Source organism: Rhinatrema bivittatum, chromosome 9, assembly GCF_901001135.1.
Source record: "Rhinatrema bivittatum chromosome 9, aRhiBiv1.1, whole genome shotgun sequence".
NCBI lineage: Eukaryota > Metazoa > Chordata > Amphibia > Gymnophiona > Rhinatrematidae > Rhinatrema > Rhinatrema bivittatum.
The window spans coordinates 58,435,925-58,451,328 of record NC_042623.1 but is presented as its reverse complement, the minus strand read 5'-3'; the positions used below and the strand labels follow the sequence as shown (position 1 = coordinate 58,451,328).

The 15,404-nt window shown below is 50.6% G+C and overlaps 1 protein-coding gene across 2 annotated transcripts in view; it reads left to right on the top strand.

Moving 5' to 3' along the window:
- The window catches only part of LRRK2 (leucine rich repeat kinase 2), a 584,366-nt gene that overhangs the window by 416,844 nt on the left and 152,118 nt on the right, over nucleotides 1–15,404 (top strand). For both annotated transcript variants that reach the window (XM_029617357.1, XM_029617356.1), the window contains one exon: nucleotides 7,109–7,300. In XM_029617357.1, coding sequence (XP_029473217.1) covers nucleotides 7,109–7,300 — 192 coding nt within the window. The remainder of the gene's footprint in view (nucleotides 1–7,108; nucleotides 7,301–15,404) is intronic.

The following is a 15,404-nucleotide window of genomic DNA, read 5'->3' as shown; positions in this document are numbered from 1 at the left end:
CCCGGACTATGTCCATCACAGACCCCCACAGGGTTTGTGTAATGTGTTTGGGTAGTGAGCATGATGTCCTGACTTGCACCAAATGTGCCTTAATGACACCCAAAGGTCGCAAAGCCAGGATGGAGAAGATGGGGCTCCTCTTCCATGCACCCACCCCAACGCCATCGATAGCATCGACGTCCTCGGAACCGGCACCGTCGAAGTTGTACCACCACCGTCAACCCTCTGGTGACCGTCCGCCATCGATCGCTTCTCGGCCGTCGACTCCTGTCCCTTCCCCGGATGGGCGAGGGGATCGGAAAGAAAAGCATCGCCATCAACGGCACAAGTCTCGGCCTGTCGAGGATCCACAGCCATCGACCTCCGCTCAAGCCGAACCACCGACAAAGAAGCCGCGAACAGACCGGACACCCTCCACGTCTCGTTCGCCGGCATCGAGGAAACCCTCACCCTCTCGGGGTGTGGGGGCCGTGATCCCACCGGTTACGGTGGTCCCTCCGGCCCTGCCTCAGCCTCCCTCTCCCGTCGAGCCGGGTATGGTTACCCCTGGTCTCCGGGCAGAACTGGACCGGCTGGTCCAGGAGGCCATCGAGAAAGCGATGAAGAAATTACAACCTCCATCGGCACCGTCTCCGGCACCGGTTCCAGTGCCGCCCCCGGCACCGATGCCGGCACCGGCTTCGCCACCGAGGAGGGAACCGTCCACCGAGCCGTTGGTGCAAGCGCTAGCACCGCTACTGAGCCGCATGGAGGCACTCATGACGGCCCTTCCATCGGTGATTCCAGTGCCATCGACAACACCACCGTCTCCGACTGGTTTCTCATCAGCAGGAGAAACACCGTTTCGACTTCCCCCTTTCGGGGTAGTTCCATCGGTACCTTCTGGTATTTCTCCACCGATTTATCCTTCGGCTCCATCGATTCCACGCCAGGCACCGATTCCATCGGCAGCACCGAAGCCATCGATGCCATTTCTGGTTCCACCTACCGCACCGATTCCACCTCGGTTTCCATCGATGCCTTCAGAGCCTCAGCCAGGTCCATCAGGGCTACAAGCCCCACATGATCCCTACGATACCTGGGGTGATGATGATGATACCTCTTCTGACACAGATTTGCCTTCGCCACCTTCTCCTACAGAGAGTAGAAAAAGATCTCCTCCTGAGGATCTATCTTTCATTAATTTTGTGAAAGAGATGTCAGAAGTTGTACCTTTTCAACTACAATCTGAAGCTGATGACAGACACCAGATGATGGAACTGCTTCAATTTCTGGATGCTCCAAAAATCATCGCTTCTATTCCTATTCACCAGGTGTTTTTGGATCTGCTCAAGAAAAACTGGGAATCTCCTTCCTCTGTTTCCCCAGTCAACAAGAAGGCTGACTCCACATACCTTGTCCAGTCAGCACCAGGTTTTCAAAAGCCTCAACTGGATCATCGCTCTGTTGTGGTTGAGTCCGCACAAAAGAAGGCCAAGCGTCTGAAACCACATTCTTCTACTCCACCTACCAAGGACAATAAATTCCTGGATAGTGTGGGACGAAAGGTATATCATGGAGCTATGTTGATTTCACGCATAGCTGCATATCAACTTTACATTACTCAGTACAACAGAGCCATCCTTAAGCAGATGCAAGACTATGCTGACACATTACCAGACCAATACCAGCCGCAGCTTCAAGCCCTTCTTCACAAAGGATTTGAGGCAGGGAAGCATGACATCAGAACTGCCTATGACATATTCGATGCTTCCACGAAGGTTTCAGCCACAGCCATCTCAGCCAGACGTTGGGCTTGGTTAAAGTCCTCCAACCTTCGTCCAGAGGTCCAAGATCGTCTTGCTGATTTACCCTGCTTAGGCGACAATTTGTTTGGAGAGCAAATTCAACAGATTGTGGCGGAGTTAAAAGACCACCATGAGACGTTGAAACAACTCTCATCTGTCCCGCCTGAGGTGTCCTCCAAGCAACCACCAAAGAAGGACTCTAAGAAGTCGTTCTTTCGACCACGTCGCTACTTTCCTCCATCAGCTAGGGCTCGTCCTGCACGGTCCTCCAGCAGACCTCAGCCTCGTCAGCCGAGAAAGCAAAGACCTACTGTAGCCCCACCTCCTGGGCCTACGGCGGGCCTTTGACTTCCCTGTACTGAGCACATGCCAAATCCCTCTTCCACACATCCCTGTGGGAGGTCGTCTGTACCACTTTTTACACCGTTGGAAACAGCTCACCTCAGATCAGTGGGTGCTAGCAATTATCGCACAGGGTTACCACCTCAACTTCATAACTCTTCCGCCAGACTCCCCGCCCCTTCAGGCATGGAGTCTAACCAGCCATTTGACTCAATTACAACAAGAAGTATCCCTTCTTCTACAATCAAATGCTATAGAACCCGTCCCTCCTTGTCAACAAGGGAAAGGATTCTATTCCAGATACTTCCTCATACCAAAGAAATCAGGGGGACTACGTCCAATTCTGGACCTTCGAGCCCTCAACAAGTATCTGCAAAAAGAAAAGTTCAAGATGGTAACCCTGGGCGCCTTGCTCCCTCTCTTACGAAAGGGGGATTGGCTGTGCTCTCTCGACCTCAAGGACGCTTATACCCACATTGCGATAACACAATCTCATCGCAAGTATCTGCGTTTTCTGATAGGCCACGACCATTATCAATACCGGGTACTACCTTTCGGGCTGGCATCTGCTCCACGGGTCTTTACCAAATGTCTCGTAGTGGTAGCAGCATTCCTCAGGAAGGAAGGTGTCCACGTCTACCCCTATCTGGACGATTGGCTAATCAGGGCCTCCACCCCTCAACTTGCTCAATCCTCCCTGAAGTTGACAATTCACACACTCCTTTCCTTGGGGTTTCTTGTCAATTACGAGAAATCTTGCTTAGTCCCATCTCAAACCTTATCCTTCATTGGAGCAGACTTGGACACCTTACAGGCAAAAGCCTACCTTCCACTTCAACGAGTTCAAACGCTCATGTCCCTAGCTCGCCAGCTCCAGTCTCAACACACTGCCACAGCTCGCCAATTCCTCATCCTCCTAGGACACATGGCATCTTCGGTTCAAGTCACTCCCTTGACCCGACTAGCCATGAGAGTAACACAATGGACTCTACGACACCAATGGATTCAGGCTTATCAGCCTCTGTCCTCCATTGTCACAGTTACACAAGCGCTACGCCTGTCTTTAACCTGGTGGACAACTCAAGTCAACCTCCTTCAAGGCTTACCCTTTCTCCTACCAGATCCACAGGTAATCCTAACCACCGATGCTTCCCACATCGGTTGGGGGGCCCATGTGGACGAATTGCAAACCCAAGGGTTATGGTCACCAGAGGAAGCCGAACACCAGATAAATTTCTTGGAACTTCGAGCAATCCGCTACGCGCTCAGAACTTTCAAAGATCATCTATCAAATCAGATGATCTTAATCCAGACAGACAACCAAGTGGCCATGTGGTACATAAACAAGCAGGGAGGCACAGGCTCCTTCTTTCTGTGTCAGGAAGCTGCGCAGATTTGGGCAGAAGCCCTCTCCCATTCCATGTACCTCAAGGCCACTTACTTGCCGGGAGTAGACAATGTATTGGCAGACCAGCTGAGCTGTGTCTTCAAGCCACACGAGTGGTCACTCGATCCTCTGGTAGTGACCTCTCTGTTTCACAAGTGGGGTTTTCCCCGCATAGACCTCTTTGCGTCCCCTCAGAACCACAAAGTGGACGATTACTGCTCTCTCATTCGGAGCAAACACTCTCAGCCGAGGGATGCCTTCTCCCTCAAGTGGACGACAGGTCTGCTTTATGCATTCCCTCCACTTCCTCTTCTGTCAAGGACTCTCGTGAAGCTACGCCAGGACAGGGGAACCATGATCCTGATAGCACCCCACTGGCCACGCCAAGTGTGGTTTCCCATACTCCAGGATCTCTCCATCCGCAGGCACATCCCTCTGGGAACGGATCCGCATCTGCTCACTCAAAACGACGGATGCCTCCTCCATCCCAACCTCCAAGCCTTGTCCCTGACGGCATGGATGTTGAAAGGTTAGTCCTTCAGCCTTTTAACCTTTCGGATTCGGTTTCTCGTGTCCTGATAGCTTCACGAAAGCCCTCCACCAGAAGATCCTATTCATATAAATGGAAAAGGTACACATCATGGTGCACTTCTCAGTCCCTTGATCCCCTTTCCTGTCCAATCTCTAAGTTCTTGGACTATTTATGGCACCTATCAGAATCCGGTCTAAAGACCTCTTCCATTAGGATGCATGTCAGTGCGGTAGCCGCCTTCCATAAAGGTATAGAGGGTGTCCCTATTTCAGTACAACCCCTGGTGACACGCTTCCTTAAAGGCTTGCTCCATCTGAAACCACCCTTACGTCCTCCGGCCCCATCTTGGGACCTTAATCTGGTTCTTGGTCGTCTAATGAAACCACCTTTCGAACCTCTGCACTCCTGTGAATTGAAGTATCTCACATGGAAAGTATTATTCCTGTTGGCCATTACTTCAGCTCGCAGGGTTAGTGAGTTACAGGCCTTAGTCACCTATCCGCCTTACACTAAACTCCTGCAAGACAGGGCGGTACTCCGCACTCACCCTAAATTTTTACCTAAGGTAGTTTCTGAATTTCATATCAATCAATCCATCATACTACCTATCTTTTTTCCCAGGCCCCATTCCAACTCTGGGGAACAGACTCTGCATACCCTAGACTGTAAACGGGCTCTAGCTTTTTACCTAGACCGTACAGTTGCTCACAGGAAGAGCACTCAACTGTTTGTCTCCTTCCATCCTAACAAGTTAGGACAACCTGTGGGTAAGCAGGCTCTTTCCTCCTGGTTGGCGGACTGCATTTCTTTTTGCTATCAGCAAGCTGGCATTCCTTTTCAAGACCGTGTAAAAGCACACTCTGTGAGGGCCATGGCGACTTCGGTAGCACACCTTCGATCGGTGCCGCTTCCTGACATCTGTAAAGCTGCAACCTGGAGTTCCCTCCATACCTTTGCAGCCCACTATTGTTTGGACAAAGCGGGAAGACAAGACTCCATCTTCGGCCAATCTGTCTTGCGTAACCTTTTTCCAACATGATGTACCAACACCCTTCCACCTTCCCGGTAGGGTGCGGATGCCCTTTCCCAAATTCCACCCCAGTTGTTGTGCCTGTTGCACGCCGTTGGGTGCATTTGGTGCCAGTCAGGACATCCTCAGCTCGGTACTCACCCATTTGTGAGGACTACCATCCTGCTTGTCCTGTGAGAAAGCAAATGTTGCTTACCTGATGTAACAGGTGTTCTCACAGGACAGCAGGATGTTAGTCCTCACGAAACCCGCCCGCCACCCCGCGGTGTTGGGTTCGTTTTATTTTTACTTTTTAGGCACTGCCTGTAGCTTTGAAATCAGACTGAAGGGAGACCCCTGCTGGCTGCAGGGTCAGTGCCTTGCTGGGCATGCCCAGTAGGAGCCAGTCAAAGTTCTGTTTAAACTTTGACAGAAGTTTTCCGTGGTGGGCTCCATCCTCGATGTCACCCATTTGTGAGGACTAACATCCTGCTGTCCTGTGAGAACACCTGTTACATCAGGTAAGCAACATTTGCTTTTCCATTACTGGGCAGATGATAGGACCTGGTTTGTAGCCCTAGTGAGGTTTTCCACCAGTAAAGAAAAAAGATTTTGATAATACAGCTTGAAAGTGAGGACTCTTCCACACTTGCTTTGTGGATTAGCAAGGATTAGATGAAGAGAACTGTTGAATACACAGTCTGCCTCTTTTGTGGGACCAGAATTATTCAAACATAATCATTGTGACTAATCTTCACCTCTTAAAGAACCCCTGATTGTACAGAAGAGCCTGTACTATCTGTCTGTTACTAAGAGGTCTAATTTTTGCTAATTTGGAGATACAGTACTGAAAAACTGTCAGTCTTATATTTCATCAGAATTATAATGAAGCAGATTGGATGATTTGGGGAATTGCCTTTTACAGTTTAAGATTTTTCTCTGCAGCAGGCCCAGTTGCATTAATTGTTAGGAGGATGAAAAATGAAACACTGGGAGGGCAACTTCCAAAAGCTGAACATTGCCCACCCTCACGGCGAGGAAAAGTCGGGACTCATTAGGAGGAGGTGTTCTCGGAGGCGAGGTTAGGTCAAGGGAGGAAAGTAAGTGCATAGATGGGATTTTCAGATCTGTGCATTTACTTTGACGTGCAAACTTCATCTGCACAGGTTTGCGGTACTTTGTACCTGTGGCAGTCTTCAAAAGGAAAGTAAGCGCATTATTGGCCCTTTTAACAAATCCCTGCAGTCTCTGCATCGATGCGAGCAGTTTAAAAACTACCCCCTTGTGGAGGGGTTAATTTTCAAAAGGATTTATGTGCCTAAACCTCGGTTTGTGAAGGTAAATCGACTTTTATGAAAATTAAGCAAATATCTCGATTAGGTGCATATTTTGCCCTGCACTGGCATTAGGTGATTTGGGGGGTGGTAAGGGTGGGGTTGGGACATGGCAAATATTTACGTGCATACTTTTGATGTTTGAAAGGATGCCCATAAATATATAAGCAGAAAGTACACCTGCCCAGGAGGGGAAACCCACAAATTTTCAAAGCGGGCTTGGGCCATATTCAGGCTGCTGAAAGTTAACGTCCGGGTGTTCTTTTTTTTTTAATTAACCACGTTAACTGGAGCCTGCACTCTGTATTACGTTTACAGAAGTCTGAAGCTGGCTTGGATTCAGACACGTCTGCATAGCATCTCTGATCCAGATACTGCTCTTTTGAAAATTTGATCCCTCTAAAGACATAGAAGAGCTTTCACAAACAGATAATGCAGTGTTTTTTAGATATCAAGAGTGTCCAGTGTCAAGTCTTCAATAACTTCTATTTAGGAACGTAATTGCAGGCAGACAAAAGTCCATTTTATTATTCCACGTTTATTGTTTGCAGTCTCAGCCCTGGGAGGACTTTTAAAATGTTATGCAGTTCATGTTTTCTTCTCATTTTTTGTTAGCTTGATGGATTTCTTGTGCTACTTGAGCTTGATGATGAACGGAGCTCTACCAGCTCTCTGGGCAGAAGGTGGTTGCGTAACTCTCTGCTTTGGCTCTTGCAGGCTGCATTCTCCTGGGGCAGGTTGTGGATCACATCGATTCAGTCATGGAGGAGTGGTTTCCAGGCTTGCTTGAAATGGATGTGTGCGGAGAGGGCGAAACTCTGCTGAAGAAGTGGGCTCTCTACAGCTTTGAGGATGGTCAAGAGCACCAAAAAATATTACTTGATGATTTACTTAGAAAAGCTGACGAAGGTATATGGTTTTTCTTTTTTTTTTAATTGCTTGCTCTCATCAGTATTCAAATTTGGGGACAAGGAATTTTGCGTATAGAGGATAAGACAAACATTTTAATGCAGCCAATGTAGTGGATGGCTTCATGCACCAGGCCAGCAGCACTTTTAACAGGTACACAAACACCAGGCCAGTCTTTAGTAATACCAAACACAAACACAACCGCTGTTTCCTTCCACTGTCAACATCAACATTCAGCCATCAAGGAAACTCCCCGATTCGTGGTAATGTGCGGTTGCTATCTATGAGGAAACCACTCTGTGATCCCCTCTTTTAATAGCTACCGGCTTTATTCTTCAAACTCTTATTTTTATTTTATTTTCCTCATTTTTTATTATTTTTTATATTTTCATCCTTGTACTTTTTGTAGATAGCAACCGCTCATTACCAGTCTTCAGTAATAGCAAGATTTTATTAGCTGGTTCTCCGGTCAGAAGGAACTTCTTAATAATTGACATCAACTGTGTTTTACAGAAAAACACAGCAAGTAATCGTATAGTGGATTTAAAAAAAACAAAAAACATTTAAAGTAAAGCACACAAATCGGAAATGAAGTGCATTATATTTCCCCAGGTAATCAAGCCACAGAAATGCAGCCATGCAACCTTCTAAAATCCAGCTGCATCCTGAGCTTCCCTGAGTTACCTCCCCATCCAGTCAGAATTAAATGCAAGCAGACTTTTGGAGATTGCACTTAGGGAAACTGAGAAATTAATTGGCACATTTTAGCTGCTCAAAAGTCAGAAGAAACTTAATGACCTCTGACCCAGGCAGCTTGAGGAGGGGAGAGAGAGAGAGAGGAGGGAAGGATATCCCCCCAACAAATTACTTGTGCTCAAAATTGATTTAAATCATCAAAGTTACATGATGCTTTCAGTATTATAACTTCCATATTATCAAGCAGACCTTGTACAAAAGGAGTAAGGCCATTCCCTAAGTCAACTTGATTAATAGCAGTTAATGGACTTTTCCTTCAAGAACTTATACAAACCTTTTTAAACCCAGCTTTCCCTGTATGTACCAGGATCAGTCCAGTCAGTGGGTTAAGTCCCTTATCCAGCAGGTGGAGACAGACCAGAATTGTGAGGATGTCCCTTTAAGGGGAGAGCCTGTACACTAACCCCTTCAGTATTTGTCTGTCTCCCAGCAGGTGCAACAGCTCCCCTTCGGCTGTCTCTGGCTTGTCAGCCTTTTCTATTCCATCTTAGATTCAAGCAAGTACTTCAGAAAAGTTATATTTCCAGGGTTTTTTGATCCTTAGTGTCTTTCTCTTTTTTCTTGGGAGACGATTTCGTCTCCTCGCTCTTGCCAGACTCACGGGGCTATTTGCCCCTTTTGCGCTGCATAGTCTGAGTCCGAGTTACCTTCCAGGTGTGGGACCGTCTCCCTCTGGGACTCCCTCCCCTTTTCTGGCTGCCGAGAGGGTTTTAGACCCGCTGCTGCGCTCAGTCACTACTGATTTAAAAAAATCAGTTTAAAAGGTACCAAAGTTCCGAAGTCGCAGGTATTCAAATACCTCTGACTTCTGCAGCAGTTGATCAGAATTTTTCTTACTTTTTTTTACCTTTTTTGGCCCTTTTCTGGTCCTCAGGCTTTAATCCGGCAGTCAGACAGGCAGGAGTCAGCAGGGTCTCCCTGCTCTCTCCTTGGTGCTGAGGCTGTCACTTTAAGAGTTTTTACTTTTTTTTTTTCTGAGCACAGCTTGGGCTATGCCCAGACAAGCAGTTTGTCTTGCATGTGGGCTTTTTTACTCCCGTTAGTCGAGGCAGGGTCTTTGCCCTGCTTGCCTGCCAGGTGAGGAAGGTCCCTCCTCGGCTGAGAGGACAAATTTAGCCCGGGGATCGACTCCCCCAGGCTTGGCCAGGCCGTTTTTAAGCCGGCAGAATTCTTCAGCGGCGGCTATTTTGGATTTTTCAACAGCTCCGATTTCGGAGCTTCCTGGGGCTGGGGGGCCAGATTTTTGTGATTTACCCCCCCCCCCCCGATTTGAGCCCTGTGGACCCCCAGGAGGTGAGTACTGACCCCCCCTCGACCCCCCCCCCGTCCCGTTTTTCCAGGGTCCCGTTTTCAGCTGAATTTGTTCTCCTCATGTATAAATCTTATTTAGCTAGCTAGCATGAGGAGCAGGAACCCACCCTCCCCCTGCAAAAATGCCCCGTTCCTCGCCGTTGACTACTAGCCTGGCTGCGGAACACCAGGGGCCGGTTAGGGTCCGGGTGGTCCCCGGGGTGGCTCCTCTACCAAATCCTCTTACGGTTCCGGTCTCTCCGGACCCAGATTACTCCCCAGATCCTATGGATACCTCCCCGCTGGAGGGAGATGTCTCCAGATTTCTTTGTTTGTTCCGCAGGGAGGAGCTGGGGCCTCTTATCCCCTTCGTCCTACAGGAATTAGGTCTGGAGGTCCCTTGGTAGATAATCTACTGGACTTCCTGCCCAAGAATATGGATCCGTTCCTAGGGGGGCTTAGTGCCCCAGCCACGGCGTTTCCCTTTCACCCTATGCTAAAGCTTTTAATTTTACGGGAGTGGGAGGCTCTTGAGGGGGCTCTCGGGGTGGGACGCGCCATGGATAAACTGTATCCCCTTCCTGAGGAAGGCTTGGATCTGTTACGGTACCCCGCGGTTGATTCTTATGTCTCCGCGGTCACTAAACACACTACGATCCCGGTTGAAGGGTCTACGGCCCTCAAGGATCCGCAGGACCGTAAGTTGGAGTCACATCTTAAGCGCATCCATGAATCCTTAGCTTTAGGGGTCCGGGCTACTTGCTGCAGTAGTCTCATGCTGCGTGCGGGCCTCCGGTGGGTTCAACAGCTCCTTGGTGCACAGGCTCTTCCGTCGGCAGAGGCGGAACAGGTGGAGCGTTTGGAGGCTGTCATAGCGTACGCGGCTGACGCATTTTATGACCTGGTCCGGGTTCAATCCAAGGCGATGGCTTTGGCGGTATCGGCCCGGAGACTCCTCTAGCTTCGCAACTGGTCGGCTGATCAGTCTTCTAAAGCTCGACTGGGTACCCTGCCTTTTAAAGGTAAAATGTTGTTTGGGGAGGATCTTGAGAAGCTTATGGAATCCTTAGGGAAAGATAAGGTCCATAGGCTCCCAGAGGACCGCCCCAAGCCTTCACACCCCTCCGCGCCAATGCGTTCTCGCTTCCGGGGCCAACGTCGTTTTACTTCTCGGGGGCGGGGTGGTTCTTCACGAGGCTCCTCCGTGCTCAGTTCTGGTTGCAGTCCTTTCGCGGGCGCCGACCTTTTCGGGAGGGACCGCCTGCGCGAACCGCTCCCAAATCCTCCGCCCAATGAAGGTCAGTTGACTCATTCCTCGGTTCCTTACCTCGGCGGCCGCCTGTCCTTATTTCTCGAGGAATGGGTCAAAATCACTTCGGACCAGTGGGTCCTCAACATTATCAGGGACGACTATGCCCCCGAGATCGTCCGCACCCTTCCGGATCTGTTCCTCTTCTCGCCATGCGGGCAGTCCAAGAGGGCCACGGTAGAACAGACGCTGGCCAGGCTCCTGGATCTGGGGGCGGTGGTCCCGGTTCCGGAGAGGGAGCTTGGCGCCGGCCAGTATTCTATTTACTTCATCGTTCCCAAAAAGGACGGGTCCTTCCACCCGATTCTGGATCTCAAGCGGGTCAATCGCGCCCTGAAGGTTCCCAACTTCCGTATGGAAACCCTTCGTACAGTTATAGCGGCGGTCCGTCCAGGAGAGTTTCTCGCCTCTCTCGATCTCAAGGAGGCATATTTTCACATCCCCATCCATCGCGACTACGAGAGGTATCTCCGGTTCCACATTCTCAATCGCGACTTCCAGTTTCGGGCACTTCCCTTTGGTCTTGCAACGGCGCCTCATACTTTCACGAAGGTCATGGTGGTGGTCGCGGCGGCGTTGCGCCGGGAAGGGATCCTTGTCCATCCTTATCTAGACGATTGGCTCATCAGAGCCAAGTCGGCGGCTTCCTGTCGACAGGCAGTGGATCGAGTGTTAACTCTTCTCTCCTCCCTCGGGTGGATAGTAAACGTCGCCAAAAGCAACCTTCAGCCTTCCCAGAAGTTAGAGTTCTTGGGGGCCCACTTCGACACCCGTGCAGGCAAGGTATCTCCGCCCAAGAAGTAGCCTGAGAGCGAAGAGAATTAACTTTCAGACCCTCAGGAATGGGGCAACCTTGACAGAGATAGACCGAAGAGATCGCCTCCTTCAAACACCGGGCAATAGTGGTCGTAGAAGCTTGCTTACCACGGTTAGGATCACTCCAGAGGACGAAGAGATGGTCCGAAAGAGGGAAGTCATTAGTAACCTGAAGATAGCGAAGCAGGAGCCGTTTAACATCCAACCGACGGAGAACCCCGCCAGTGGGGCCCGCAAGTTCCACCTCAAAAGATGCTGGGAGCTCTACCGACTGATTGACGTGGAAGGAGGTAACCACCTTGGGCAAAAAGGAAGTTGATCGAGCAGATCCGAAACCTGGTGGCTCTGCCTTCTCCCACGGCCTGAGACTACCTGCAGGTCCTGGGTTCCATGGCCTCCACCATAGATCTTGTCCCTTGGGCTTTTGCTCATATGCGACCGTTGCAGAAAGCTTTGCTGTCACGCTGGAAGCCGGTGTCGGAGCAGTTCCAGATAGGTCTTCCACTCTCCGCCTCTACAGTCGACAATTTGAAGTGGTGGCTCTACCTACCGCATCTCCTTCGAGGGATGCCTCTCGAAGCTCCGCAGTGGACAATAGTCACCACGGATGCCAGCCTTTCGGGTTGGGGTGCGGTTTGTCTCTCCCAGTCCATTCAAGGCGTCTGGAATCCAGCTCAATCTCGCTGGCACATCAATCATTTGGAGACCTTGGCGGTGCGCCTGGCTCTTCAGGAGTTCCTTCCTCTCCTTCGCGGCAAGGCAGTGAGGGTACTCTCCGACAACTCCACCGCGGTGTCTTACATCAACCGCCAGGGGGGTACTCGAAGCCCCCTGGTAGCTCTGGAAGCGAGTCTTCTCTCGGTTCTTCAGCCGCTGGAGGGAGCACGGATCGGAGGGCGTGGACTCGCTGTCTCTGTCCTGGCCGTCGGGCGTACTCCTGTACGTGTTCCTTCCGTGGCCTCTGGTGGGGAAAGTTCTCAGAAGAATCGAGCTCCACCGGGGTCCGGTCATTCTCGTAGCTCCCGAGTGGCCGCGAAGACCATGGTTCGCGGATCTTGTCAATCTGGCATCGGACGGGCCCTTGCGTCTCGGTCACCTACCTCGTCTTCTCTGGCAGGGACTTGTATTTTTCGACCAGGCCGATCGCTTTTGTCTAGCGGCCTGGCTTTTGAACGGCGACACCTGAGGCGCAAGGGTTATAGAGAAGAGGTTATCTCCACCCTCCTTCGAGCGCGGAAGCAATCTACTTCCCTGGCCTACATACGGGTCTGGAAGGTTTTTGAGTCTGTTTGTGCAGAATCAGGCTCCTCTATCCGCTCTGCTTCGGTCCCAATGATTCTTTCTTTCCTGCAGAAGGGTCTTTCTAAGGGCCTCTTGTTCAGCTCGCTCCGCATTCAGGTCTCTGTGCTTGGCTCTCTCCTAGTTCCCGTGGACGGTCACCCTCTTGCGAGTCATCCCGACGTGGTTCGGTTTCTCAGGGGTGTTCGACATCTTCGTCCTCCCTCTCGAGCCACTTATCCATCGTGGAGTCTTAATCTGGTCCTTCGGGCGCTCTGTGTGGCTCCCTTCGAACCTCTACGCCACGCTACGCTCAAGGATCTTACGCTTAAGACCGTCTTCTTGGTCTCTATCTCCTCTGCGCGGCGAATTTCTGAGATCCAGGCGTTGTCTTGCCGGGAGCCCTTCCTGCGATTCTCTGATTCTGGGGTATCTCTCAAGACTGTGCCCTCCTTTTTGCCCAAGGTGGTTACCTCCTTCCACGTCAATCAGTCGGTAGAGCTCCCAGCATTTTCTGAGGTGGAACTTGCGGGCCCCACTGGCGGGGATCTCCGTCGGTTGGATGTTAAACAGCTCCTGCTTCGCTATCTTCAGGTTACTAATGACTTCCGTCTCTCGGACCATCTCTTTGTTCTCTGGAGTGGTCCCAACCGTGGTAAGCAAGCTTCTAAAACCACTATTGCCCGGTGGTTGAAGGAGGTGATCTCTTCGGCCTATCTCTGTCAAGGTCGTCCCATTCCTGAGGGTCTGAAAGCTCATTCTCTTCGCTCTCATGCTACTTCTTGGGCGGAGAGTCAAGCTGTTTCTCCGCAGGAAATTTGCAGGGCCGCCACTTGGACATCCTTGCATACTTTTGCTCGACACTACCGTCTGGATGTTCACGCTCCGGTGTTCGGTTCCTTTGGGCGGCAAGTGCTTCGAGTGGGACTGTCTCGGTCCCACCCGGTTTAGGGAAGCTTTGGTACATCCCACTGTCTGGACTGATCCTGGTACGTACAGGGAAAGGAAAATTAGTTCTTACCTGATAATTTTCGTTCCTGTAGTACCAAGGATCAGTCCAGACTCCCTTCCCTGTTTGTTATTATGTCTGTCCTCTCGAAGCTTTTATTGTAGGTTCACAGTTTCTCAAATGGGCATGGAGCAAGATTACTGAGCAATTACACCAGAAGTCTTGGTCTTCTGCCCATACCAAGTATATTCAAGAGTGTATAGGTTCCATGGGTTCTATTGTTGCTCCGTTGAGCTTTACTGTTACTTGCTTGACCCTAGTTTGGGTTCTTTGTTTTTATGCTTTGACAGTCGTTTTCTGAAGGGGTTGGTGTACAGGTTCTCCCCTTAAGGGGACATCCTCACAATTCTGGTCTGTCTCCACCTGCTGGATAAGGGACATAACCCACTGTCTGGACTGATCCTTGGTACTACAGGAACGAAAAATATCAGGTAAGAACTAATTTTCCTATATCAGACCAAGGTCCCTTGCCTGTTTGGTCACATCAGCTCTTCACCATCCACTATATACCGTTCCCATTATTTCTACACTCCAAGTGCACGACTCTGCATTTTTTGGCATTGAGTCTTAACTTGCAACTATTAGACCACTCCTTATATCAGAGCTTTCCAAAGTGTGTGTCGCCTGAGGTGTGCCGGTGTGTCACGCAAGCCCGGTGCACGTGACACACCGGCAAGTGGGAGCCAGTGTGGCCGCCGAGGGACCTCATCCCACTGGCGGCTGAGCAGTGAAGTTTCGCTGGGCTGGGCTGTGTGCCGGAGACACACAGCAGGGAGATCATTGGGCCGTGGTAGAGCTTATGTCACCACGGCCCGAAGAAAAAGGTCACGCAGGTGCTCCTCCTCCTTCCTGCCCACGTGGCCCCGGAAGAAAAATGTTGCCGGAACCGCACGGGCAGGAAGGAGGAGGAGCATCAGCCACGTGCAGAAGATGAGCAGCGGGCTGAGAAGAGGAGGAGGCCCTGTAGCAGGGTCCCCACCGGGGATCGGCCAGCGAAGAACAAGGATGTCGCTGCCGCGGATTGGCCAGTGAAGATCAGGGACGCCGCTGCCGCGGATCGGCCCGCAAAGAACAGGGCCGCTGCAGAGCCCATCCTGCAGTGACCCGTGAAGAGGAGCCCAGAGGTAAGAGAGAGGCTGAGGGCCCGTAGAGTGCGTGTGTGAGATGAGTTGAGAGATTGTGTGCGTGTATGAGATGAGTTGAGAGATTGTGTGTGGGAGTGAGGACCTGAATGTTTGCAGAGCCAGCATGTGAGAGCCTATTTGTGTGTGTGAGAGAGACAGCATGTGCCAGTGAGAGCCTGTGTGTATGAATGATTGTATGAGAGAGAGCATGTGACAGTGAGAGCCTGTGCTTGAGCAAGACAGCATGTGGGAGTGGAAGAGAGCTTGGGTGTGTGAGAGTCAGACTGCATGTACAAGAGAGAGACTGTATGAATGATTGTATGAGAGAGAGCATGTGACAGTGAGAGTCTGTACTTGAGCAAGACAGCATGTGGGAGTGAGAGCCTGTGTGTGTGAGAGAGAGAAAGCATGTGAGAATGAGAACCTGACTGTATATTTGAGGGAAGGTGATAGATGGAGAGAAAAGAAATAGAAAAAAAAGACAATATGAAAGGAATTGGCAAAAAAAATAAGAAAGGGGAG